The following is a 25,509-nucleotide window of genomic DNA, read 5'->3' on the forward strand; positions in this document are numbered from 1 at the left end:
TATGTATTGGTAAGAAATGATTTATATCTCAATCACATTATCATAGTGCAGTATTTATTATGTCTTCTGTCAGGGCAGGATTGTGCTTGCAACCAGAATTTTGATGCATGGAAGTTTCCTATACAGTCAACACTACAGTAGTGTGTGAAGCATACAGTAGGTGCTTGTTTAGGGTATCTTTTCTGTTTATAGTAAACACATGGGTAGAAGACTTTGACACTAAAAAGGTAATTAATAGTGTCTTGGTTTCTTTTAATGGGGCGAACACAAAAATGTATTTATATAGTGAGTCTGCCATTGTTTTCGTCGGACAAGAGCAGTCACACATGTTGGAATACACTGTTCAGCCACAACATGGACTCTGTCAATGATTTCTCAGCCTGCCCTTGGATTATCGTTGTTTGCTGTTCTTCTCTAGACTCATTTAATTATAATCTATGAGGAGCTAACCTGGGTTTAATACTGTTTGCGAGTAACGTCTTAGAATTCAAGTGAACTGGAGTAACATAATTGGTTTTAACATATCACGATAGCTCAGATCAGTAGTCATTTTGACAACTGTAGCAACATAACTTTTTAACAGTCCACGCCTTTTTTACACTATCGTGGTTATACTCACCTAACTGGTGCTTCAAGAAGACTAAAATAAACAGAATTCTTTGAAAATGTAATTTGACACTGTGTCAGGTGATATGTTTCAGTGTAACTACTAATGTGGTAACTGTCCTAGTTTTGACTTAGAGAGGAAGTGAGATACATGTATGTGGCTGCACTGATCAGCTCCTGAGTAGTGTTTCCACATGTCTGAGAAGGTCTTAAAACCTGCTGAAAAGGCTGATAATAAAGTGCATTGTATTTAAAAGACAAATGGAAGAATTCCTCACTTATTTGTGACTCTTACCCAGTGTGTTTATAAAATACTCCTGCATTTTATATTTTCTGTTTTTGTATGCTGGGTTAAAATGACTGCACGGAATGCTGTAGTTTGAAAAATGACCATCTGAGTCCATCTATAACAGATGCAGTTACCTTGTCACTTTCCCAGCCAATAGTAGGTCCCGCTGTACAGCAGGTGGTATGGGGTGGGAAAGGTGAGCCTTTGTCAAATATCAGGAGCAAGACGTTGCTTATATTTTGCTATGAAAATCAGTGATAGGAAAGACAAAGATTTGTTTGGAAGCATTATTTAAGAAATTTTAAATTTTTTGTCAGTCCACAACACTTGTATTGAAAGAGGCCTCTATTCAATACAGAACATGGGCCATACTCTTCAAAGAGCTCTTTTGTTTCTTCATTGAAAACAAAGAAATGTTTTGTCAAATTGTGGTTCTCAAGATTACATTTCACAAATACATATAGTAAGTGATAATGAGGATTAGAGTCAAGTTCACAAAGAGGCTGCTATGCTCATAACACCTCATCTGTGCAAAGTTGTTTGAACTGAACAACTAACAAAGTGAATGACACACTGCTGTTGCTGATGCCCTATGCTGACATAATTAGGGGTAAAAATCCTATGATTTTATGCACATTAATAAACGGTATCTCTGTCCACTGTTTGCCTTTACTTCAGTTTGCACTGTTTCTGCCATCAAATCTACATCCCATATGCAAAACTTATTCCCATTACATTTAGAACATCCCACAGAGTGTCTTATTATGTTATACTATGTTTCTCCTTCCTCAAATGTTTCCAAAGAAGTTCAGTCAGGTTGAGGTCTTTTACTGAGGAGAGACCATGCAAGTCAAGTCACACCTGAATATTTTCCTCACTTATTCTCACTTCATCTGCTTCTCATGAGCACTCAACATGACGTGACCTTGGTAGTGCCATGGTAGCTCAAGCAGGAAAAGTTTTTTTATATATACGTTTCATTTACCCTCCAATCATATATGTCCACAACATTTCTAACACTAGACGATCCATGTAGACGCTCATACTTTTTGTGCACGCCCACTATGGGCTCTGCATCTTCTCTGCTACGCCAATGCCTTCTTTCTGCATTTTAATTCTCTTTACCTCCCCAAAATTCTCTTATATAAACATTTAGTTGTAGACATCACGTGAAGAGAGCCACACTGCCAAACTTCAGTTCATACTGTTGCAATTAATGGTTAAACCCTCTATGTTAGTGTCCTGACCAAGTAACTGTAATGTTCAACACCAGCTTATGTTCAGCAAGACTTTCTTTCGTTCTTTGTCAAAGAATATAAGTATTTCTAGCTCTACACTTGGTCAGCAGCTCTCTCTGATACATCATATGACTGTACTTTACCAACCAGGGCATGGCTTTTGTTTAGTTGGCTTAGATGAAGTGCTGTCTGTTAGGCTACAGATTATCTTATCTTTACATACTGGTCTTCAGATATTCAGGTCATTTAAGGTTTGCCATTTAAGGTCTTGTTTTGGATGAAAATTTCTTGAGTTTAGAAAAATTGCTCCAGTGAATGAGAGTTTCACTGTACACTTTCAGACCCTTAGTTTAGCTGCAGTTTAATGATAAAATCATTTTTCAGCACTTAAGAGAACACTTCGGCTCAAATGAACCTCAACAAGCGAATCATGAACAATTGCATGAAATAATTCCACAAAGACCGTAATAACCTAATCAGTATCTGGTTTTGGCTGATGAAAGTAATTCACACTGTAATATAAGCATATACATGTTGTAATGTATTTCTGTTAATAAGGAACATTTTTAAAATATCCAAACAGTTTGATTTGTTTCACTTACTAAAATATATAGGTTTACTCTGTAGCTCCTACTTCCCTACTTAAGAACTAGTTGTGTACTTTTTTGGAACTGGACTAAGATTTTTTTTAAACCTCACAGTAATTTTTTGTATTGTAATTTGTTTTCATCACCTGTCAGTGTGTATTTAATGCCCTACTTGTGCCACACACAGTCTCGTAATACCATAGGTTACATGTTTTAACTCCAACTGCCTGCTTTGCATAGCCCAACTGATCTGGAGTAGAGTGTCCATTTATAAACAACAGTGAAACTATGTCACATGACCTATGACTTTCTTGACAAAACACCCCTGTTGTGAAATCACTCCACCGAAGCCATAGTTAATTCAGTTTTCCTTAGCCCCAATGACCTGACCCTGCAGTACTGTATGTTCTGTATGTGTGAGAGGTGGGAAGGAAACCCTGGAAAAGAGCTGGGAAGAAGGGAACGGAGTCTGACTTTATGTTGATGTTTGATACCTTGTCAAATTATTCTTGGAATATAGATTAATCATACTAATTTATTTTATTCATTTACAGTGATTATGAAATACACATGGGCGACATTGGGTGATCATGCCTAATGTAATTTAGAATTTTTTTTGCATATCAGTCCTGGGTTTATTGGCTTCTTACAACCTCACTAACCTTGCTACATATCTGTCTTTCAGACTGTTCGCAAAGTCATTTCAGTGGATGGCCCCAGAAGTGGAGGCCAGATGGAAATTGGGTCACATGACCGCCTCCAGGAAGGCGCGCTGAGCCTGGAACTGGCCAATGGGGTGAATCGCTACCGTAATAATGATGAGGCATCTATGGAAACAGAGCAGCAGAGGGCAGGAAGTGTGCCTCCAAGGCAGTGCTGGGTGGCAGGACATGGCAAGGTCAGTGACACCCAACAACAGCAGCCATGTTGGAACAGCAGCAGTGGTGCAACCCCTGGTGAACCTGTCCACCATGCAAACGTCGAGGATGCCCACAATCTGGTAGCTTTTTCTGCTATTGCTGGGTCCTTGCCTCCTACTTCCTCCTCTTCCTGCCCTCTTGTGCAGCCTAACACATCTCAGCTATATGAGAGGTTCACCCAGGAGATGGGTGCTGAGGGGGCTCAGGCCAGACTCTCTGCAGGGACTCCTGAGGGAAGCCACCAACCTCCAGAAGACCTGAACACCCTACAGACAGCACTGAGCCAAGCCAAACATGGACACAAGCCCCCTAACTGCAACTGTGATGGGCCTGACTGTCCAGACTACCTTGAGTGGCTGGAGAAGAAGATTAAGTTGGCAACCAGTGAAAATCAAGGTGTCCGCAAGATGGCTGATGCTCCCCCACACTTACAGCCTCATCTACAGCAGCCCCTTTTGCAGCATCACCCTCAGCCCTATCCCCAGGTGAATGGTGGCCACGTTCTGTCTACTTCATACTCCCAGCAGCAACAGGGAACTCAAGGCCCTCACCTAGACCAAGTGCCCTGCTCCAAACCGCCAATTCCTTGCTCTCCCCAGGTGCTCTCCATAGCCAAGGAAAAGAACATCAGTCTTCAGACAGCCATTGCCATAGAAGCCCTGACCCAGTTATCTGGTACCAGTCCACAATCTGCTGGCACTCCAGGTCAAACACCCTACAACAGTAACCTCCATCACCAACAACATACCCAGAACCTCCGATCCCAGCCCCCCAATGGCTCAAGCTTGATTTCACCCTCTCCTGGTACTCACTCATCTTCCTCACGCTCTCAGTCCGTCCCTCCAGGACTACACACCAGCCAGCAGGCCCCAGTGTCCTGTGAGCACCACAGGCCCCAGTCCCAGGGCCAGCCACCCCATGCTACCCCTCTCCCTTCCTCTACCTCTCCCTTCCCAGGTCAGGGAAAACCTCCAGGCTTCAGCCCCAATCCCCAGAAATGGCAGCAGAGCTCAGGCAGAGGCTCTGAACAGAGGAACCCATGGATGTGTATGAAGTCTGAGCCCCAGCCTCACAGTAGCTCAGACCCTATGTCAGAGCTCAAACAGCTGCTTGCTGACACAAGCAGCAAATTCAACAATACTTCTTTAAAGTTTCGAGTCACACAGCAGCTCAGTTTAAACCAGAATGGAGGTATCCAGGCCCAGGATAACCCAGCACTGTCCAGGTTAAAGCAAGAGCCAGACTCTGGTGAGCACTACCATCACACTGCCTCCATGGGACATTATGGCATGGCTAATGGTCAGCAGCAGGGTCAGCACTACCCTGGCCCTCCCCTGTCACCTGGCCAAGCAGCCATTAGCTACTCCACTCAGGCAGCTCTGCAACAGCACCTTCACTACAAGAGGAACCTCTTCTCTAACCACTCCTCTGGCTTCGGAGCACCAGACCCACGTGCACCTGTGGCTTGCCAAAACTTGAAAAAATGGTGGCCACAGATTGAGGCAGAAGGTTTGCCACATCTGGCAATCAAACAGGAACCTAAGGAACCCAAGAAGAAAAAAAGCAGCCAGGGATCTCCTGTCATAAAAGCTATGAGTGGGATGCTTACAGGCCCTCACCTGCCCAAACCCAAACAGATAATCATCAAGAAGACCAAGCAGAAAGCCTCCATGCCAACCTTCCTGCCTCAGACTCAGATCACCATACAAAAACCAACAGTCCTCATGATGGACAGAGCCCCGGCCCTGACCAGCCTGCAAGCAGGTTGTCTCCCCTCTCTGCCCCTCCACAGTAACTCCACTCAGGCTGCTGCTGCAGGCTTCCCTGCCCCAGCCGAATCTCAGGTATCCATTTCCAAATCCTCAATTACTCCCTCTTCCACTGTTTCTGCTTTGTCAGAAAGCACTCCAGCCCTCATGGGCCCTCTGCCCCCACCTGTGGCCCCTGTAGCCCTTGCTAAGTCAGAAGGAGCGGGCAGCCTTGCGTCCAGCAACACCAGCACCACCATACCTCTGACATCAACATCTCCATCCAGCTCCTCGCAATTACTGAGTCTCATCAACATAGATCCAATGAACGAAAAACTGTTCTGCCAGACTGAGGCTGAATTTGGGGATTCAGCCCCAGATGCATCTGCCAGTCAGTCCATGGAGGTGATTGCTACAGCCCCTCAGCCGGAGAATCAGTCCCAGACCAGTCCTCAGGACCTCAATCCTACATCACCATCTGCCTCCCAGTTGGCTCCCTTAATTCTCACCGCTCTAGCCAGCTCCACACCTCATCCAAGCGATCAGGAGATGAAAGTCAACAAGGATGAGTCAGGGACCAAAAGTGAAGCAACCTTGAGCGAGGCATCCACAGACATCCCGGCAGAGGAGCAGAATGATGGGGCCCTCCATGTCTCTCTGCATCAGGAGGCCATTCTAGACAAGCAGCAGCAGCCCAGTGTGTTAGAGGATAAGTTCAGCATGCCATGTTCCCCGCTGCCTAAACGCATGAAGGTTGAAGCCTCGGGTGATATAGCAGTACTGTCCACCACTTGTTATTCTGAGGAGGACACGCCCACTAAGGGCAGTCTGCCTTCTTCTCCATCTCTCAGAGGCTTCTTAGAGTCCCCTCTGCGCTACCTGGACACCCCTACCAAGAGCTTGCTGGATACTCCTTCCAAGGATCTACAGTCAGAGTTCCCCACCTGCACTTGTGTGGGTAAGTCAGTGTGTTAAGTGTATGTCCGTGCTTTTGTGTACGCAGGGAGATGAGGTTGCTGTCAGTCCACTAACTGCATTAGCACTTTTCAGACACATATTGAGTAATGTTCAAACAAATATCACAACATTCAAAACATTACCCATTCAAATTTAAGTAAGTAAATCTGTAAGTATGGCAAGTCTGACCATTGTTAGATAGTAAAGGCTTTTTTGTGAAGTGCCCTGGAGCAGCAAGGGAGCATGCATACTTTGCAGGGAAGACACTTGTGGGAAAAATTTTTCTAAACCTGGAATGTGAATGTTTTGCTGTACCTATTAAGTTAAACATTAATAGGTAAAGCAAAACAGTCTGTGCTGTCAGTGCTTTACTCTACTAATTGATCTAACCAGGCAAACTATTAGGTTTTCTTTTTCAGCCCCCCCCCCAGCTTCTCTTTCTGGATGCTTGTTGAGTGTGTCTAAGAAAGTGTATGTTGCTGGGGTGTGTGGCTGCAACCATGCATACTGCAACAGTGGGAGGCAATGAAGGCAGCGGGAAGGAACAATAGCAGTCATGGCAGGCCAATCCACTCTGGCAGGCAAGCAGAGCAGAGTCTTTGTTTGACAGAAAGGGTTCAGTCCTATAGTTTGAGTAGAACCTTGCTCAGGTTGTCTAACAGTAGAAGTGTATGGAAATGTATAGACCAAATTATAAACTACATATTTAAAATAAATTTACTTATAAAGATTTTTGTCTGTCTCAACAGGTAGATAAAATAAGTCTAGGTGGATTTACCGTTTGATACACCCACATTATTACAGTGTTAATGGTTGGGTCTTTATTATTTAAAAACACCCAGCCTGTCTCTGTCCACTAAGTCATTTGTTAATGACTGAGTAAATAAGAATATTACTGCTCTAGCTACTGTGGTTAACAGGGCATTAGCTTGGTGCACAACTGAATAATGAAATATTTTGTTCTAGGTGAAGCTATTAAGATATTACCACTATTTTTATGAAGTTACTAGGTGTTAATTTTAAGGCCATGAAGGGTTAAGGCCTGGTAAATAGACCCAAGCTGTCCCATTTGAAGAGGGTGCACAGCAGGGGGAGAGCAGCTGCAGCGAAACACTTGCTACAGTAGCTGTGTGCTGTTACTAAGCCCCTGATGCCATACCTGGTATTAACATGCGTCTTGGTTGATCCGACCACAAGTGGGCAGCTATAAGTACATCAGTTCACCCCTGGCATTAGAATGGGTCTCCACATGTAGTTTGAGTGACTATTTGTGATTGGATCTTACTTCTCCGCTCTACATACAAATAAACACCTACGTCAATTCTGTTTGCAAAGACCAAATGTGTTTGTTTTTTTTAAACGGCAGGTGGCAGCAATGCACTTCCCTTGCCTTGTCTGCTGCAAATTAAAAGAAGAAGAAGAAGAAATCAAAACAACACAGACTGGGTGTTTTTCTTCCATGTTCCAGACAAACCGAATCTGGTTTGGCTTGTCTGGAAAGATGTTCACTTGTAAAATATCTCGATTGGCTTTTCGAAATTTTCAGACGTCATGTACAACTTGTACAACTACGATTTGTACAAATTGTATTGGATTTGTATGACTTGTATTTTTTTGCGAAAGAGTACGTACATCAGCATGTGCTGATGACATCAGTTGAGTAGGCAGTCCTTCAATGTGGCCCAGGACACATTTGCATACACCCTGCTAAAAGAATGTGGCCATATGCAGCCCAGACCACCTCCGGATTTGGTCTGAGTGATCGGATCTCAGTGAGTCTTGGGTGCATTCACACTTGTACTCAGAGCTCTCTGCTTGTGATCGGATCACCCAAGACGCATGTTAATGCCAGGTATGAACAGTGCCTAAGAGTAAAGCAGCAAATAATAAGTCTTTAAGGTAAAGCCTGGTTACACACTGCCCTGTCAACTCCTGGTTACACACCACCACACTGGAATGAGACTGCTTCCGACACACACAGATACAAGATGCAACCATGATGTGCGCACACAGAGACACACACACGCACACATGCATACACAAGCACATTTCCACGCAAGAATTTAGTATGACTCCTCCACTTCCTGCCCTGAACCACGCCCTGGTGCCTCCCTGCACTAACAGGGTAATGTGACCTCATATTGCCTTTGAACCAGAGACATAGACAACACTGAGTGTATGTCCACATTTCAGATTATCAGCTGACAGTGGAGTGAACATTTACATTTAAAGCATTTATCTAATGTTGCTATCCACTAGAGATTATTCAGAAGTTTTTTATACACAAGCAATATTGACACAGTTTTAGTTGCCTAATAATCCTGTTTTAAAACACATAGCAAAGCTGTTACAGAGCTAGGCAATGCAAAGTCCTTTACTGTCTAAATTCCAGTCTAATTACAGTTCATGTAGGATACATAAAGCTGCACTGTATCACACACAAACATTAGCACTGAAGTCTTATGGCATGGTTTACAACTACAGACATGTAGGACAATGGTCAAATGCACTCACACACACAGACACACACTAATACACAACATAGGCACAGATGTACACATTGTGCACTAGGAGGCAGCCAAAGTCCCTCTTAACACTCACATATACACAGTCATTCATACCTACCTCAAAAATCTTCTGCTTTGCAAAGTATCCCCACACATGCACCACACCCTTCATTCACAGCCCACTGTCTGTACTTGTGGAGGGATGTGTGTTCATGTGTTTGTGGGAACTAGATGTTGCAATCAGTAGCACATTCTCACGCTTCTCATATGTGATTTGGCTTCAGCTACAAAGAGGACGTCTTTGAGTTTTTCCAAACAACATGTCAGCTGTACTTTTGACCTTGCACAAAACTCTACAGAAACTGGGGTGTAATAACATGCAAAGACACAATTTCACTTTTTACTGAGGTAAAGGAACTTTACTGTTAAATGTTTGCACCTTGAGTGAGACATTACTCAGTTCAATGAGGTGAACACCCATTAGTTTCAAGCAGGACTTTATTGAGGCCCTGGTAAAAGGCAGAGAAATTATTTGTTTGATCAATTTAATGTGCAAAAGCATTAATAAAACCTAAGTAGTCTCCACTACGGACATGTTTTTTTGGTGTTGCTGATAATATTGACACCAAAATTATGTTAATGTAAGTATACCAGAATAAAGTATTGAATGTGGAAGCGTAGTGGTGCTGGTGTTCTACAAATTCAGAAGACATGTTTGGAAAAGTGTCCATCAAAAACAATACATTATAATATTAATATAATGGCTGTGACCATACCCACGGTAATGCTCTCTTATCTGTCAATGTCTATGCTTAAACCAAGCAACTAACCTCATCCTAGTAAAGTAAGTCAAACTTTGCCTTGCTTCCCTTATGAGTTTAAGATAAGGAAGTTGAAAATGAATCATGAAATCGTATAAGAGGAGTATTAATTCTGATATTAACTCATGATAATAGACCACCCAGACTAAATAAGAGTTACTGTATATTTAGATAGACTAAAGTGTCTGTCACAAATTGGTTATAACATGTAATACACCATTAGTAAGAGAACGAGTACGTTGTCAATACCAAATGGAATCTATTGTTTATTGGTTCCTGGAATAGCAGTTTACATTTATAGTGGCAATGTCAAAGATTTTCATTTAAATAGATGTCTGATAAGTCACTATCTATTACCAAATGGGGTAGAACAATTGTGATTGAGCCTATGGCCCAGTGATGAAAGTATTGCAATATTTATATATTTGCAGTGTTATGAACTGGGTGTCTATGGCGACATTCCTGGAATAAAATTCTGTATTCATTTACTATTAACGCAAACCTGACATTTCCTACTCTGTCAGCTTCACATTAAAAACATTTAATTTGTTAAACACAGGCTAACTTTTATTATGAAGTATGAAAAGGAAATGAAATGTATTTGTCAGTGAGCTTAGCGCTATCTTACGCATTCATCAGAAATGCGTCTACAAAACAAGACAATGGTCATTTCAGGAATTTGTGGACAGTGGATCAGTTTGAAATATTATAGGGAGTAATTGAAGAGGAAGGAAAAGCCACAGTTAGATGAAGAGCTGCAGGTGATAGGCTGCTCACCTCCAACTTCTCGGCCAGGTAACCAGCTCCTGTCATTTTGCCCGGCTGTTTGCATACTCATGCCATGTGCAGCATAAAATCAGATCACGGTTCCTCACAGAATGATGGAAGAAGGCCAATTATTGCCTGACTTCTTTTTTAAAGTGACAATAGTTTGTTTTCCTGCCCCCAGACTTCTGTGAGCTTTAATATTAAACCTTTAGTACAGTAATAACAGGTGTCGCCACATCAACCAGGACTGACAGATTGCTATTTTAAATGTATGATTTAAGGTCCAGTTATGTGTTGTTTCCTCACTCTGTAATGTCTCTTTTCCTAGAGCAAATCCTGGAGAAAGATGAAGGGCCATACTATAATCACCTGGGATCTGGACCTACTGTAGCCTCCATCCGAAATCTGATGGAGACAAGGTGAGCATTTCCTTCTCTTCTCTTCTTTTCTCTTCTCTTCTATTCCGCCTACATGTTCTTGCCCCCCCCACCTTCCCTCCTCCTCACATTTAGTCCTCAGGGGATCTGTGACCCAGAATCCAGTAGGAGGAACAGGAAATATCAGCATCATTGGCATATCAGAGGCACAGCAAGAAACACAGGAGTAGCAGCAGATGATAGCTGAGAATGAGGAGAAAGAGGGAGGAAGAAGGATAGAAATCCAATCAGAGAAAGATGGTGGGAGAGGAAGTTGGAAGAAGGGAGAGAAGAAGAGAGAAAGCAAAATTATAGTAGCAAGCATGATATCAATTATATGATGCATTTTTTTTATGCACAAGATCAAGTTCAGTTATTTATATTATATGAATACTATTAATTAAGGCTGAAACTTGGTGTTCAATAACTTTTTACATGCAAATAATGCACATACAAACTGTTTTTAAGAGTGAATGAAGAATTGCCATACTTGTCATGGCTTGGTTAACACATTCTGATGATGTCTTATGGTGTGTTTTGCAAAACACCTTGTAATCCACGAAGTACCCTTCTGTCACTGGAGGCCTCATTTAGTCAAGCTTCATATTAACAGTACTGAACATTGTACTGAAGCACATATTTGGCTGTTTTTCAATGAAAAATTGGTTATCAATAAGACCAATGAGTCATTAGTCCCTGGAGACGACTGGTTGAGTGGGGGATGTTAGGCCAGAGACCACTTTTTGTTGTTTGAGAGATGATGTAAGATGCTTATACCCCATAGTCTCTAGCTGACCTTTGACCCACCCCTGACCCCAGCAGGCCACCCCTGTGGTGCTAGAGCCTACTCCCCTCCCACTCTCTCACCCCCCTCAGGGTGATTCCTATTCAGCAGGAGTCCCTTGTGTTCACTGTCATGCCAAATCTGCTCAGGGCTGAAGTTTTAACAATGGCAGGTATCAAGCAGCCAGGGGACCTGATATGAAATCTTACAAGTTCTGATGGCGTGTCCCCACCCCAACTCAACCTCTGACCCCTCCATTCTCCCATACACCCCCACATTCTACCGAAAGATGGGCAGAAATGCAGTCTGCCGGTCTCAGCACTCCCAACACTCTATTATTCGCTCAATCCGGTGTTCACAGACAAATACACAAAAACACACAGGATAAATACAAAAACGTGTACACGAATAATTTCATGCATGCACGTGTGGACACAAACTCCAGCACAGAAATATCGTCAAGAGAAGCCCTGTGGCGGGCATTGTGTAGAGGCTAGTGGGTTCTGGTTTATACCGACGTGCTCGTGTGAATCTCAGCAGAGCCTTGTGAACACTCCTCCCCAGCCAGAACGGCTGAGGTTGGCCTCCCTTTGTTGGAGTTGACATATACTACTACTCCAATGGACTTATGTAGGCTTACAGAAAATTCAACAGATTCACAGAAACATGGACAAAAGCAATAGCTGGCAAAAAAATAAGAAAAACTCTTAATGAGGTCAGTCATGACAAAAATAAATAATTGATTAACTTCTGCACAACAGGATTGTGTATCCTATTACTGCACTGATGCACCAAGCCAGCAGTCAGCAGCTGCTGCGGTTCTCTTGGACTGTTACTGAGGAACTGTGGCCATGTGTTGCCCATAGTTTTTTAAATGTGGTACCACTGGCAGTAGTTTATATCAGATTATTGAGATCAGTAAATTAGTAATTTCTTTTCCTGTTTTTTATGTTGAGCATAAGACAGTTTAAACATTTTTGCAGCATGAAAATAGCTAGTTTTAGGTGTCTTTTTAATGTTTTGTAGATTGTGAATATAGGCACAGAACACCCATCCATACAGGTGGTCAGCTGACATCAGCTGTAGTCTTTGTGGTGTGTTCCAGTTCAAATTTCAACAGAGCACGTGAGGCCATAAGTAACGATGCAAAGCATTTGATCAGTCAACTTTTGTCTGCACCAGTCTTTTGAGGTCGGCCTCTTGGCCCCTAGCAGCCTTATACACAGAAAAGACCAGAGCTTGTGTTTAAGTGTAGTGACACTTGAATGTCAGCTCGGTTTGTCAGAGTCCTAAAGTCAGGCATCGGGGCTGGAGGCCATTCTGGCTCGAAACACATAATGCTGAAGTGGATGAACATTAAAATGACAAATTTTTTTTTCTCTCCTCTTGTGTAGGTATGGAGAGAAAGGGGATGCCATTCGGATTGAGAAGGTTGTGTACACAGGCAAAGAGGGAAAGAGCTCACGAGGATGTCCTATAGCAAAGTGGGTAAGTAGTATCACATCACATTTGCCATGTGATGAATTTTGAAAAAGCCCTACAGTTCATGACTTTAAAAAAAGGGGACTGCAATGGAAAAAGAGTCAGTATCCTTGGCAATCTTGGTCATGTGGAGGTCTCTTTTTTTCTTTTTTGTAGTTTCTCAACAACCAAAACTGATTGTGTTAAAGTAAGAGAGAGAAAAAGAGATGGAGAGGTGTTTTTGGGCTTTTGTCCCACCTGACAACAATGACAGCCAATCAACAACAGATTTATGCAGTGTGTGTGTGTGTATGTGTGTATAGTGAGGGGCCATGGGGAGACACTCAGCAAAGTTTCTCACCCACAGTGAGTAAATCAGTAGGAGGTCTCACTCTGTAACAACTGCCTGCCCTTTCCTCCCGTGTCACCCCTTACACATCCTACTAATGACTTTATGGATTTTACTGAGGGAGGGTGAGTGCGGATGTGCGTGTGTTGGAGGCAGAGATAGAGAGGGATTGTAGAGATAATATAAGTGTAAGAGAGCAGGCTCGCACATATCAAGAGACATTTATCTTTTCTGATTAAAAAAAAACAGTTGTGAGTAATCAGATATTAAGGTTTGGGAGGTAAATGTTGGACATTTTTATTTTCTATTACACTAGTATATTTTTTCTAGAAAGTATACACTAGTACTGTATGTGTAATGTGAATTGACTCTCCTTGTAATCATATTTAACCTGTAGCATCATAAGGTGATTTAGGACCGGTACTTTTCACCAAAGCAGGTCAGATTTCAGTACAAATATCAAATATAATTCCAAAATGCAGTGTAAGCATCAACTGCATTGTGTCTTGCACAGTATTTCAAAAGTGTGTATGTGTGCCTTACATCTAAAGGTGACTGCATTGTGAGCACAAATGTTTATTACTAACAAATTCACTAACTACAATATTAGACAATAGTAGATTTTGCAGCATTTTATGGTTCAAACGGCATTTTCTTTTAGTTGTGAACATGCTAAGCTGTATTAAAATCAGAGAAGGGGAACTTTGTGAGCGTAAAGGTATTCCAGATAAAGACACTGGGTGTTTACCTAACCTCCTCTGTATAAGTAATAGCTAAAATAATGATAAGCTCTGTTTCCTTTCAGGTGATCCGTCGTAGCAGCGAGACGGAGAAACTGCTGTGTCTGGTGCGTCAGCGGGCAGGCCACCACTGTGCCAATGCAGTCATCATCATCCTCATTATGGCCTGGGAAGGTGTCCCGAAGGTGCTGGCTGACAAGCTGTACCATGAGCTCAGTGACACCCTCACCAAATATGGCAACCCCACCAGCCGACGCTGTGGCCTCAATGATGAGTGAGTAGCTGATGGGTAGTCTTGATACTGGTTTTCTGACTTTTCAGGTTTGGCAGGTTTACTGTATTTCATCATGATATTACATTACTGTACCTTCACTGCACATCTGCCTGGAATTTAGTCATGGAGGGAAAGAAGAGCTATTTTTGAAGTATGTGCTAAACTATTTTATCTCAAGTCATCTTCATCAGGAGTTCGAGAAAGACCCATGTCACCAAGGAATCTATGGTAAAAAAATGTGGCAGTGTTTACAGGCAGAATCCTATAGGTTGGGAGTCCATTGCTTAATCTGTGCTTAATTGGAAGTCTGTGATATGGAAAAGTTTAAGAACTTCAGCCATGAAGCTAATATCCACCAAAATCAACAAATCATTTGTGTATGCAAAAAAATCTAAATGATGCATCTTCCTCCCCAGATGTGTGCACATGTACTTTAAACTGTTTTAGCCTAATGACTGACTAATTTATGAACCAAGATGTGTGTATTATTCAAATTAAGTGTAAGAAAAATGAATATTTGTTTCATGAAACTTGCAAGAGGCTAAGATGATGTGTATTAATATTAACACTCCAAATGAATGTTGCCCTGAATTTCCTCATTAACATTGCTCTCTGCCACACTTTTATATCCCACTTAGCTCAGTTGACATATAGTGTACACATGATGTAAAGCATGCACAGGGCAAACATCATTTATACATGAAGCCGATAGCATGCTCTTTGTCTCCCCCTGCAGTCGTACCTGTGCGTGTCAAGGCAAGGACCCTGAAAGTTGTGGTGCTTCCTTCTCCTTTGGCTGCTCCTGGAGTATGTACTTTAATGGCTGTAAGTACGCCCGAAGTAAAACACCGCGCAAGTTCAGGCTACAAGGAGATCACCCTGAAGAGGTACTCATCACATCAAAGCCACTTGTAATATTGAACTAGTCAATATTTTAAGGTCTTTTTTTAAATTTTGAGTTTAGTCACGTCCGTAATCTTAAAATACCGTTTTATAGCTCTGTGCCTCTGTGTTTTGTTCTCACCTGTGATCCATGTTTTTGCTTGGCAGGAGGACAAACTCAGGGATAACTTTCAGCATCTGGCAACTGAGGTGGCTCCTTTGTACAAACGGCTGGCCCCACAGGCATACAGTAACCAGGTTTGTTGTACAGGCAAAGTCTTAACACAATAACAACGTCATGTTGCCACCAACTACACCCCTCAGCTATTTCACATACAATGAGTAGTCCTGTACATCAGACCATCAAGACCTTGGCTGTCACATAATTACACTTCCTGCTTCTCACCAAGAAGACTGAGAAACAGAAAAAAAAAATCTGTTGGCTGGGACTGACTCAGCTCTGAGCTATCATTGTAGTATGCAACCTGGGAAGTGCTGCCTTGGAGAATGTCTAAAAAAAAGAAACTTAACTACTGTGTGTGTCTATCTTGGATGAATGTAAGGACATAAAAACATTAGTCGCTGTCCTCTCCCTCAGTGCCAGTCGGAGATAAGAGCTCCAGACTGCAGGCTGGGCTTAAAGGAAGGCCGGCCGTTCTCTGGAGTAACTGCTTGCATGGACTTCTGCGCCCACGCTCATAAGGACCAACACAATCTCCATAATGGTTGCACAGTGGTAGGATCACTCGCCATAATCTTAAATTTGAGTTATGGGGCTAATTTGAGAATAATGAGGATAATATTTTGTGTGAAACTAAATAAGCAAAATGAAAAGTGTTGATGCTCTGTAGCTCCATAAGTTTACATTTCATCTTGCTCTCACTGTCAGGTGTGTACTTTAACTAAGGAGGACAACCGTGCAGTGGGGGAGATCCCTGAAGACGAGCAGCTTCATGTGTTGCCCCTGTACAAGATCTCCCTGACTGATGAGTTTGGTAATGATGAGGCCCAGCGCCTCAAGATGCAGACGGGAGCCATCCAGGTGCTTCAGGCTTTCCGCCGTGAAGTACGCAAATTGCCTGAACCCGCCAAGTCCTGCCGACAACGCCGACTGGAGGCCAAGAAGGCCGCCTCTGAGAAGAAGAAAAGTAAACTCATGCAGCAAGCAGGGGAGACGCCAGAGAAAACAGTGGTCAAGGCTGAGGTCTGCATTACCAGTTCCCCTCAATCCCAAGGCAATAAAGGTTAGTTATTGTTTTGTGTTTATTTTTTTGTCACTCATGACATACTTTGTTTGTGTTCAACAAATGTTCCGCTTGTAAAGCAGTGTACTTTAAGTTGCTTGACGTGGCGCCTTGTCTTGTCGCCTGCAATGCATTTACCTAACCTGCAACCAGTGTGTAACAGAGCTCCAAAATAAAAGTCCACAGAAGAAATAAATAATAGAAACAAAAGGCCCTTTTCAAGCTGACTTGTGAAGTTTAGTCTGTAATTTGCCTTTCATTTGTTTCAAACATTCAGCAATTATAAAACAAGAGATGAAGCCCAACATCAAGAAGGAGCCCTTCAACGGATCAATAGATGGATACCCTGTGCAGGCAGCAGACCCCTTCAACAACATTTATCCACACCCTGCCTACTATGCAAGAGGAGGCCTCCCCCCAACTGGCCAGCCCTCTGCACCAGACCCAGTAAATGGTTACCATCCACCAATCAATCTGCCCGCAGTGCACTGTGGCTACTACAACTACCCCCGGAATGCACTTTTCCCCCCTAAGCTGAGGACCTACGAGGGTCGAAATGGCTCTTTGCCCAAAGCAGGCACTAAGGCGGTCCAAGTAGACAAGAAGCCTGATATTCAGAGCCTTCATGCCAGACTGGCCCAGTCCTACCCCAGCCACCCAGAGCAAACCAACCAACCAAACCATAGCGCTTATGCCCAGCCTGCAGACTACAACCAGTCCCGTCCTTCGTCTGTCTCCTCTGAGCCCTCCAATAGAGGCACTCCAGTAATCAAACAGGAGCCTATGGATGTGCCAGTCTATGAAGGCACAGTGCCTAGCCAGGCTGGGGCCAACACACCTAGCACCACAACCCAGCCTGCTGCCTGGCCAGGGCACAAGCTTAATGGAAGCATTGTTCCAACAAACTGGGACAGCCATCTAAACCATAAACAAAGTCCTGAAGCCTCATCGTTGAACCCAGAAAAGCAGCAGTTTCACCAGCACCCCCAGCATCGGCAGTCCTCTCCTTACCCCCAGCAGTGGACATCCTACCCTGGCTCAAATGCCTTGATGGCTTCCCCTGCCCCATCACTCCAAGTACCTCCCTCTCCATCTCCGTCGCCTCACCCATGCACAGCGCTCCCGGGTAACATATACCAAGGCTCCACACATCTTGCCACCCCACACCCAAGCACCCCTCACCCAGGTACACCACAGCCTGGCACCTCTCACTCAGGCTCAGTTACACCACAGCCAGGGACCCCAGGCCCAGGCACCCCCAGGCACTGGGCCAGCCCTGCCCCTAGTCCTCAGTCGAATGCCTGGGCCATGGGGCCTGGTGCATATAGCCCTGGTTTGAAGCACAGCAATCCTGCAGGAGCCTACCCGGACAAAATCTGGTCCAAGACCGGGGAGAGTCGGTGTTCCACTCCCCTTGGGCTCCAAGAGAAGGCGTGGAAGTCTTGTGGAGGGTCAGTGGCAGGCAGTACCCCGTCCCCTGCCCCTGAGGGCCGCCTCTTCCCTGATGCCCTGCAGCAGTCAGATCAGGTCTGCTGGGACACCAGGCGAGTTGACAGTGACATAGAGAGCATCAAGGGTCGGGAAGAGGACGAGGATGAGGTGTGGTCTGACAGCGAGCACAACTTCCTGGATCCCAATATTGGTGGTGTAGCGGTAGCACCAGCCCATGGCTCCATCCTGATTGAATGTGCTCGTCGGGAACTACATGCTACCACTCCACTCAAAAAGCCTGATCGCTCCCACCCAACCCGCATCTCCCTGGTCTTCTACCAGCACAAGAACCTCAACCAGCCCATGCACGGCCTGGCTCTGTGGGAAGCCAAAATGAAGCTGTTGGCAGAGCGAGCGCTGCAGAGGCAGCAGGAGGCGGCTCTCCTTGGCCTCTCCCAGGATGACATCAAGGCACTCGGGAAGAAACGCAAGTGGGGGGCAACGGTGGCAGGTGCCAGTCCAGGACCTGGACAATCTAGAGACAAGAGGGAGGGGCCGGTCACGCGGTTAGCCCCCACGTTCCACACCACCTCTATGGCTACTGTGTCTCCCTATGCCTTCACCCGCCTCACTGGGCCCTACAGCCACTTTGTCTGAGGTCAGACAGACACAAACAGACTAATAGCTGCAGAGTGGTGCAGTGAAGGGCTGGAGAGAGCGATCAGCAGGATGAATGTCTCTCAGCCATCTCACAGTCTGGCATCTCTCCATCCTACCCCCTCCACAGTCCACTTGGAGGAGGGGACATTTTTATTGTTTTTTACCTCATGTCAGGCAGTGGTTTGGGCTTCAGACACACTGCCTGTGGTGCTCTTCCTCTCTCTTCCCTGGAGAGGAACTCCATTGCTTTCTCTTGTTTATAGAATTTTAATGATTCTAATTATTGCTATTATTATCAATATTATTATGATTGCTATTGTTACTGTCAATGTTGTTATTACAGGTATTATTATAATGAAGACTTGTTTGTTTTTTATTATTGCTGTTTTCATTAATGTTATTAATGATGTGATTGTTTTTGGTTATATATTTTTTTAAATCAATCAGTCTGAGTCAGTCAGACTCAAACATTTGCTTTTTCCATGTTTGGAAAACATGTACCCTATTTTCTGTTTGATTTTCTTTGTTCTTGTCATTTTTCCACCTGTGCATAGAGGAGGAGCAGTTGTCTGCCTGGCAGGACGGCAAATCAATATTACCGTAATCATAAGACGTTATATAAAAAAGCCTTTCCAGCAGGCTTGCCACAGATCTCTATCTCTATATTGACAATATACCAATATGTATTTTTAATTTTATATAGGCCAGTTTAGGCCCCCATAAAGGATATTTCCAATTTTTATCAATATGGGCCTCAATTTCCTACATTTGGCCATTATGAGGATTGTGTTCAAATTTTTTTTGCCTAAAGAAAAGTTTAGCAGCGTCACTGATGTCTAATACACGAGTCACAGTCTACTTTTCTATTATTATAAATATTGTCTATACAAATGGTAAAAGAAGAAGAAAGAAGGAAGGAAAGACAGGGATCCACCAAAGTCAGTTGTTAAAGCAGTGTAGTGTATATCAAAAAGATCAGTTGTATTTTTGCTGAATCAATTCAGCATACCTTTTTGATATGACTACAGTAACAATTAGAACATGTAAAAAACCTCTTTAAAACTGAAAACAGCCGAATCCCTTTCTGCCCTAAGATAGTCCATGTACACAGCAGAAGGGCAGTGGTTGGTTTCAGTGTGTATGGGATAGCAGAGACCCTAAAAGGCTAAAACTGAGCTCTAAAGTTAGAAAATAAATCCAGTCACTGGGATGCAAAAGGTGTGAAAATGATGCCCCACTTAAAAAATAATTGCCCTTACCCCTTAAACCCCACTGGGAAAAACATTGCTACTTCTCTTGTCATGAGATGATGTGCTCCTCCTCCTCTTCTACACACCTCCAGCTTTCAACTGGTGCTCAACTTCCAGCTCTGATCAGTTTTCATTCCACTACTCTTCATGGCACTTGATGCTGTACTTTGGTGCTCTAGCTCAAATCTGGCTCAAGTAGTATTTGCAAGTAAATATTCTTGTTTTGACTGAGGTGGAGTAACAGAATGATGCAAATTATTGCTTCAAGACGTAAGCGCAGGAAATATATCACGCAAAGCAAAGTATGATGAATTATCTTACAAATGCTTTGTTTTCCTATGTGGAAAACTGTATATATCTGGTATTCCACAGAGGCTGAAATAAGTGATATTATTTTCAAATGCCATTTGACCCAGATCAGCTATTACCACATAGAGATGTAACAGGTGGCACTCTTTATCTTCCTATTACATTCAAGTAGGGGTGAGCACTTCCCAGTGTAAACTCTAGAGGGCAGCAGTGACTGCCGTTTCAAAGGGGTGTTACAAACCTACAAGCACTTGAGATCCATTCAGAAGCCAGTGGAGCTTTGCCTTGCTGCTTTAACCATCTATGGCCAGTAGAGGGGGGTCTCACACCCTGTTTGCTGACCATGGATGGGCCTCACCAAAGCAGCTCAAGCTAAAGTTGGACTTTGTCCCATTGTGGCACAAATGTGAATGAAGTCTGGAGATGCCTTTGGGATGCCCGTCCTGGGTTAGAGCAGAAGTAAACAGTGTTGGGATAGCAGTGCTTTCGGTGCTCCTAGACACACTCTGGTGCTCTCCTATTACACTTGATTTACTGTGAAGGGTCCACTCCTTCCTCTGCATGGTGCTGTCATCTTCGAGCAGAGCAAGGTGTGTCCTTCTGCAGGCACCTTGACACCACAGAGCCAGCCAATCAAAGTGGCCGCCCTATGGTTGCAGCTCTGTCACTGGGCTGAAGAACTGGTTCCTTTTGAGGTGTTTTTGCAGTTTATTGTGGCAAAGTGGTTTTGTCTCAAACAAAGTACACTGTACAGGGCAAAGAAAGCACAGTCATTCAATGCATTCTTGGTAACCCATTCACAGAGAAAACAACAGTGCTAAGAGTTAAAGGGAGATCTTAGAAAATTACTGTAGCTTCTGGGAGTTGGCATCAAATGCAAATGCATTGAGTCAATGAATCTCTCACTTTGTGTGTGTCCGTGTGTGTGCGTGTGTGTGTGTGTGTGTGTGTGTGTGTGTGTGTGTGTGTGTGTGTGTGTGTGTGTGTGTGTGTGTGTGTGTGTGTGTGTGTTTGTCTGAAAATGACATAAATGCATGGGTGCGTGAAACAGAAGAGCCAAAGAGAGAGACTATTTGATAGCCTGGATAGAGTCCTGTGAATCACTCAGTTTTATTTTCTCGCCATGAACTATGTGACTATTTGATCAGTTCAGTTCAAATGGTGACATGTTTTACTTGCAACATGTGATGAAAATGAAAATAAGCGACTAACAGAACTTGATACAGGCTGACTCCTGGCTGCTGGGTGGTTGTTTGGGTCAAGGCCCTGGTCATCTGTGAAAGATCCTGTTACCTCTCCCGAGGGTCTCCAGCTCTCTACCTCATGCTGTAGAGACACTGGTCACAATCACAACTTGCTACTGAGGGCAGAGAATCATGCATATGTCCCTTTGTGTGCTCTAGATCTCCACACTCATTTTAACCTGCTTTTTTTTTTACTCTTATTTATTACTACATGGTGATGATGATAATGATTGTCTTTGATGTTTTTTTCCTCTTTTTTTATATAGCTAATACAAATTGTACATACAGAAGAAAAGATTTATAAAAGCACTTTTAATCTTGATTTTAATGACAAAAAGAAAGAGCCGATTATTGACAACTTGAAGCTTAGGTTTTCGTTTTTTTTTTTTCAATTTTCTCAAGAGAGAGATAAAAAAAAAATGTAAATATTAAAATATTTAGGTAAAATTATTTAACTGGTGAGGATAGTAACTTAACCATGAATGACAAGGGGGTATTTTGAAGTCTCTGACAGCCCTTAACAACAGTAAACAACACTTGGACCCGATGTGTTGTGTGTAAATGTGTGCTTAGTAACACTGCTGTTTTGCTTTCTTAAGTACTGTACCCCATGTCAGCATGTAACTGACAGAGATCTGTCACTTTCTAAAAACAAATTCATTAGCCCAATTATCTAACATGGAACTGCACTTGACTTACTTACTGACGAAAGTCAAAATAACTAGAGGATCCCCCGTGATGCAGTTGTCTGACCAAAACCTCTACAAAAAGTATGAATTGTAGAGTTTTAGAAAAGCCTGTCTGCTTGACAACAATGAATTTTTCTACATTTTACTGCAGGTGTCAACAGCCCAAGAGAAACTCTGTCATTACAAATTGATAACAATGTCAAATTTTTGTTTAAGACTGAAAAATATTAAAACTGCAATTATGTGGTGCTCAACAACAGTGGTCTACTGTCAGTAAGCTAAGGACAAATCCAAATAAGTAGCCATGAACCTGATATGTGCTGTATGTTGTTTAAATGAATAGTTAAAATTTTGGGAACTACACTTATTTGCTTACTTGCAAAGCCTTAGATCAGAAGATTGTTACCACTCCCATGTCTGTACGCTAAATATGACGCTACAGCCAGCAGCTGGTTATCTTAGCTTAGCATAAAGTCTAGAAACGGAGGGAAACAGCTAGCCTGGCTCTGTCCAAAGGTAACACCTACCAGCTCCTCAAAAGCTTGCACAATACACAATACATACTTAAGGAAGTTACTCTTTGCTTTTGTATGGATCAAACCAATGAGATATAGCATGCTTATTAGTGCCCTTTAGAGGTGCTCAAAGGCTGATTTTGTGACATTTGGACAGAGGGTAGATAGATTTTTCCCCGTTTTCAATTTTTATACTAAGCTAAGCTTCGTATTTAGCAAAAACATGAGAGTGCTATCGATATTCTCAAGTAACTCTTGGCAAGAAAGCAAATGAGCGTATTTCCCAAAATGTTGAACTCTCCAGTAATATCAGTAGAGTTGCCCTTGATATCTTAACCACCAGAACTACATGTTGTGGATGTTTAGGAACATACTGGTGGTTGCAGAGCCAGTCTGAGGTGAATCAGTGGGCGATGTTTTAGCAAGAAATAAGACAACCGCAATTTCTGTCAGTTGTGTTAGACTATCAGGTAAGAGACTGCTCCCTGCTTGTTTAGATGTATCTGTCATGATTCTCTAATCTAGTTCTCATAATAGTAAGTATGCACTTGGCATAAAAATCATGACATGGGGAGGACACCAGGTGTTAAGTTTGTAATGATAATTGTATGACACACACATCATGGCTAACAGTAGTTTGATTGGTGCAGGGGCTTGGACTGGGCCCATTTAACTTTTTAACCATGATGCATGGCCCAGATTACACACACATACACACTTGCCTAAGAAAGGGTGCTGAATATACGGAGTACATGATATCTTAATAGCTTAATAACTGTACATTTCTAATTGTCTCACGAGTTTGGTGGTTGGTTCTCATGTGAGGCACCACCTCCCAAGCACGAACCTGGATGGGGGGTCGGTTAGCTGGTGCTATGATGATGCTACACCTTAAATTCACTGTGTAAAAAAAATGTACGGGATAAATGATTACCACAAATATTTTTCTGAGCTCTTCGAATGTCAAGAGAACTATACTTTTGATTAAAGCAGTTTCACAGGATAGGAAGCTGCCCTGGTGCTGACTTTATGAAAAGTCTTTTGTTACAACGCTACAAATTTACATCTCTTTTTGAGGGCAGGGGGCACTCACACAGTTGATCACATTCTCTAGTAATATTCATTCCATATTGTACTTGAAGTCATTTAAACTAGGATGAGATATAGAATCATATTATATGAAGACTGTTATCTGGGGTTCATGTTTGGTACAGCGCAAGTACCAAAGGCTATTGAAATTATCTTTGAGTATGTTGTATTTGTTCATGTTAAATGAATGCTAAGGTATTTGAACAATACAAGAATAACAATTGTGTACTGGCTCCCTCTTCTTCTCCTTAGTCATGCACTTCCTTTACTCGACCCCTCTCTTTCTCTTTAACACCTTGTATATTTTGTCTTTCTCACACACACAAACAATGATATACACATGCATCTCACTGTGTTTGGCCCACTTTTAGAAGTCTATCAACACCTAATTTACTGAACACTCTCCAAATTTGGAATAGAGACTTGGACCCTGGCCCTTTCCAAAAAAAAAAAAAAAAAAAAAATGAAAACGAACCTACACAACTGGCAGCTACATTCCTTTTTTGAGTTTTGGGATTGTTCTTGGTTCTTTATTTTTCATGTCAAGGATGCAGTATGTAAAAAAAAGTGTTTTTGTTCAGTCTCTCTCTCTTTGTAGCTGTATGGTGTATTATGTGAATACATAGTGTATGTGGTAAAAACCCCACAATATTGTTTTATGTTGCGCGATAAATAAAAACATTGAAGTGAAAATGTATTTTTTTAAGTGACTTCTTCAATATGCTTTACAGTAAAACATGGAAAAAATCAAACAAATGAGATAGAAAACATGTAAAAATACTCCACATAAATACAATAACCTTTCAGCCACACAAAGGCACACACACACAAACACACACACACACACACATACACACACACACACACACCAAAAGCCTGAGAGAAAAGTAATGTTTTAAGACTGGTTTTAAAAGAAGATACAGTTAGCAGATCTCAGGTGATCGAGCAGTTTGTTCGATGACCTGAGACATGCAGTGGATGATGTCATCAATGTATCTGACATGCTAATTTACAGGCTTGAGGTTGTCTATGGAAAGTGAGACATACAACTGTGTATCATTGGCATAGGAATGGTAGGATACATTGTGATTCTGTTTGATGGTACCAAAAGGGAGCATGTTAAGATTGAGCAGAAAATGTTGACTTCTTCAGATGTGAAGTTCCCAATAGGTGCTGGAGAAAGTCCTTCCTTATTAAATATGCTGAAGAACAGGTCCCAATAAGCAAATACAGTTTTCAAGTATATTTAGAAGATTGTCATGTCATCAAAAAAAAAAAGTGGCACTCAGGTCAAAAAAAAAATATACTAGAATTTTTTTTTTTTTGTTTGATTTTTGATGATTGATTAATTTGATTGAAAAAAAGAAAGCTCAGTCAGTCATTTCATTCATTCATGACTGGTGCACATCATTACAGGTTGTGGAGGGCTAGGTCACAGTGCCGTTTATTGTAGGCAACATTTTCGAGGATTTTACCAATAACAGGAAAGTTGGTGATTGGTCTATAGTTGCTAGTCATGGATGGGTCTAGATTACTCTTTTTCAGTAACGGAGTGACAACAGCACGTTTAAGAGAAGTGAGGAAAATACTAGACTGTAGGGAGGCTACAGTCTAGTATTTTCTGATTTACAGATGTAGTATCATCTGATTTACAGATGATCATCTGATTGGCAGTGAAAAAGACATTATACAGTTTTGTGGGAATAGGGTTGAGAGAAAAGGTGGTAGATT

General features: G+C 42.5%; 1 protein-coding gene across 5 annotated transcripts in view; it reads left to right on the forward strand.

Moving 5' to 3' along the window:
* Positions 1–21,183, forward strand: part of tet3 (tet methylcytosine dioxygenase 3) — a 32,865-nt gene extending 11,682 nt beyond the window's left edge. For all 5 annotated transcript variants that reach the window (XM_040154687.1, XM_040154690.1, XM_040154686.1 and 2 more), the window contains 9 exons: positions 3,406–6,346; positions 10,770–10,860; positions 13,036–13,129; positions 14,257–14,465; positions 15,202–15,352; positions 15,516–15,605; positions 15,946–16,083; positions 16,237–16,591; positions 16,869–21,183. In XM_040154687.1, coding sequence (XP_040010621.1) covers positions 3,454–6,346; positions 10,770–10,860; positions 13,036–13,129; positions 14,257–14,465; positions 15,202–15,352; positions 15,516–15,605; positions 15,946–16,083; positions 16,237–16,591; positions 16,869–18,679 — 5,832 coding nt within the window. In that variant the 5' untranslated portion in view covers positions 3,406–3,453 and the 3' untranslated portion in view covers positions 18,680–21,183. The remainder of the gene's footprint in view (positions 1–3,405; positions 6,347–10,769; positions 10,861–13,035; positions 13,130–14,256; positions 14,466–15,201; positions 15,353–15,515; positions 15,606–15,945; positions 16,084–16,236; positions 16,592–16,868) is intronic.
* The last annotated feature ends 4,326 nt before the right edge of the window (positions 21,184–25,509 follow it).

The sequence above is a fragment of the Xiphias gladius genome, chromosome 19, assembly GCF_016859285.1.
Source record: "Xiphias gladius isolate SHS-SW01 ecotype Sanya breed wild chromosome 19, ASM1685928v1, whole genome shotgun sequence".
Lineage (NCBI taxonomy): Eukaryota > Metazoa > Chordata > Actinopteri > Istiophoriformes > Xiphiidae > Xiphias > Xiphias gladius.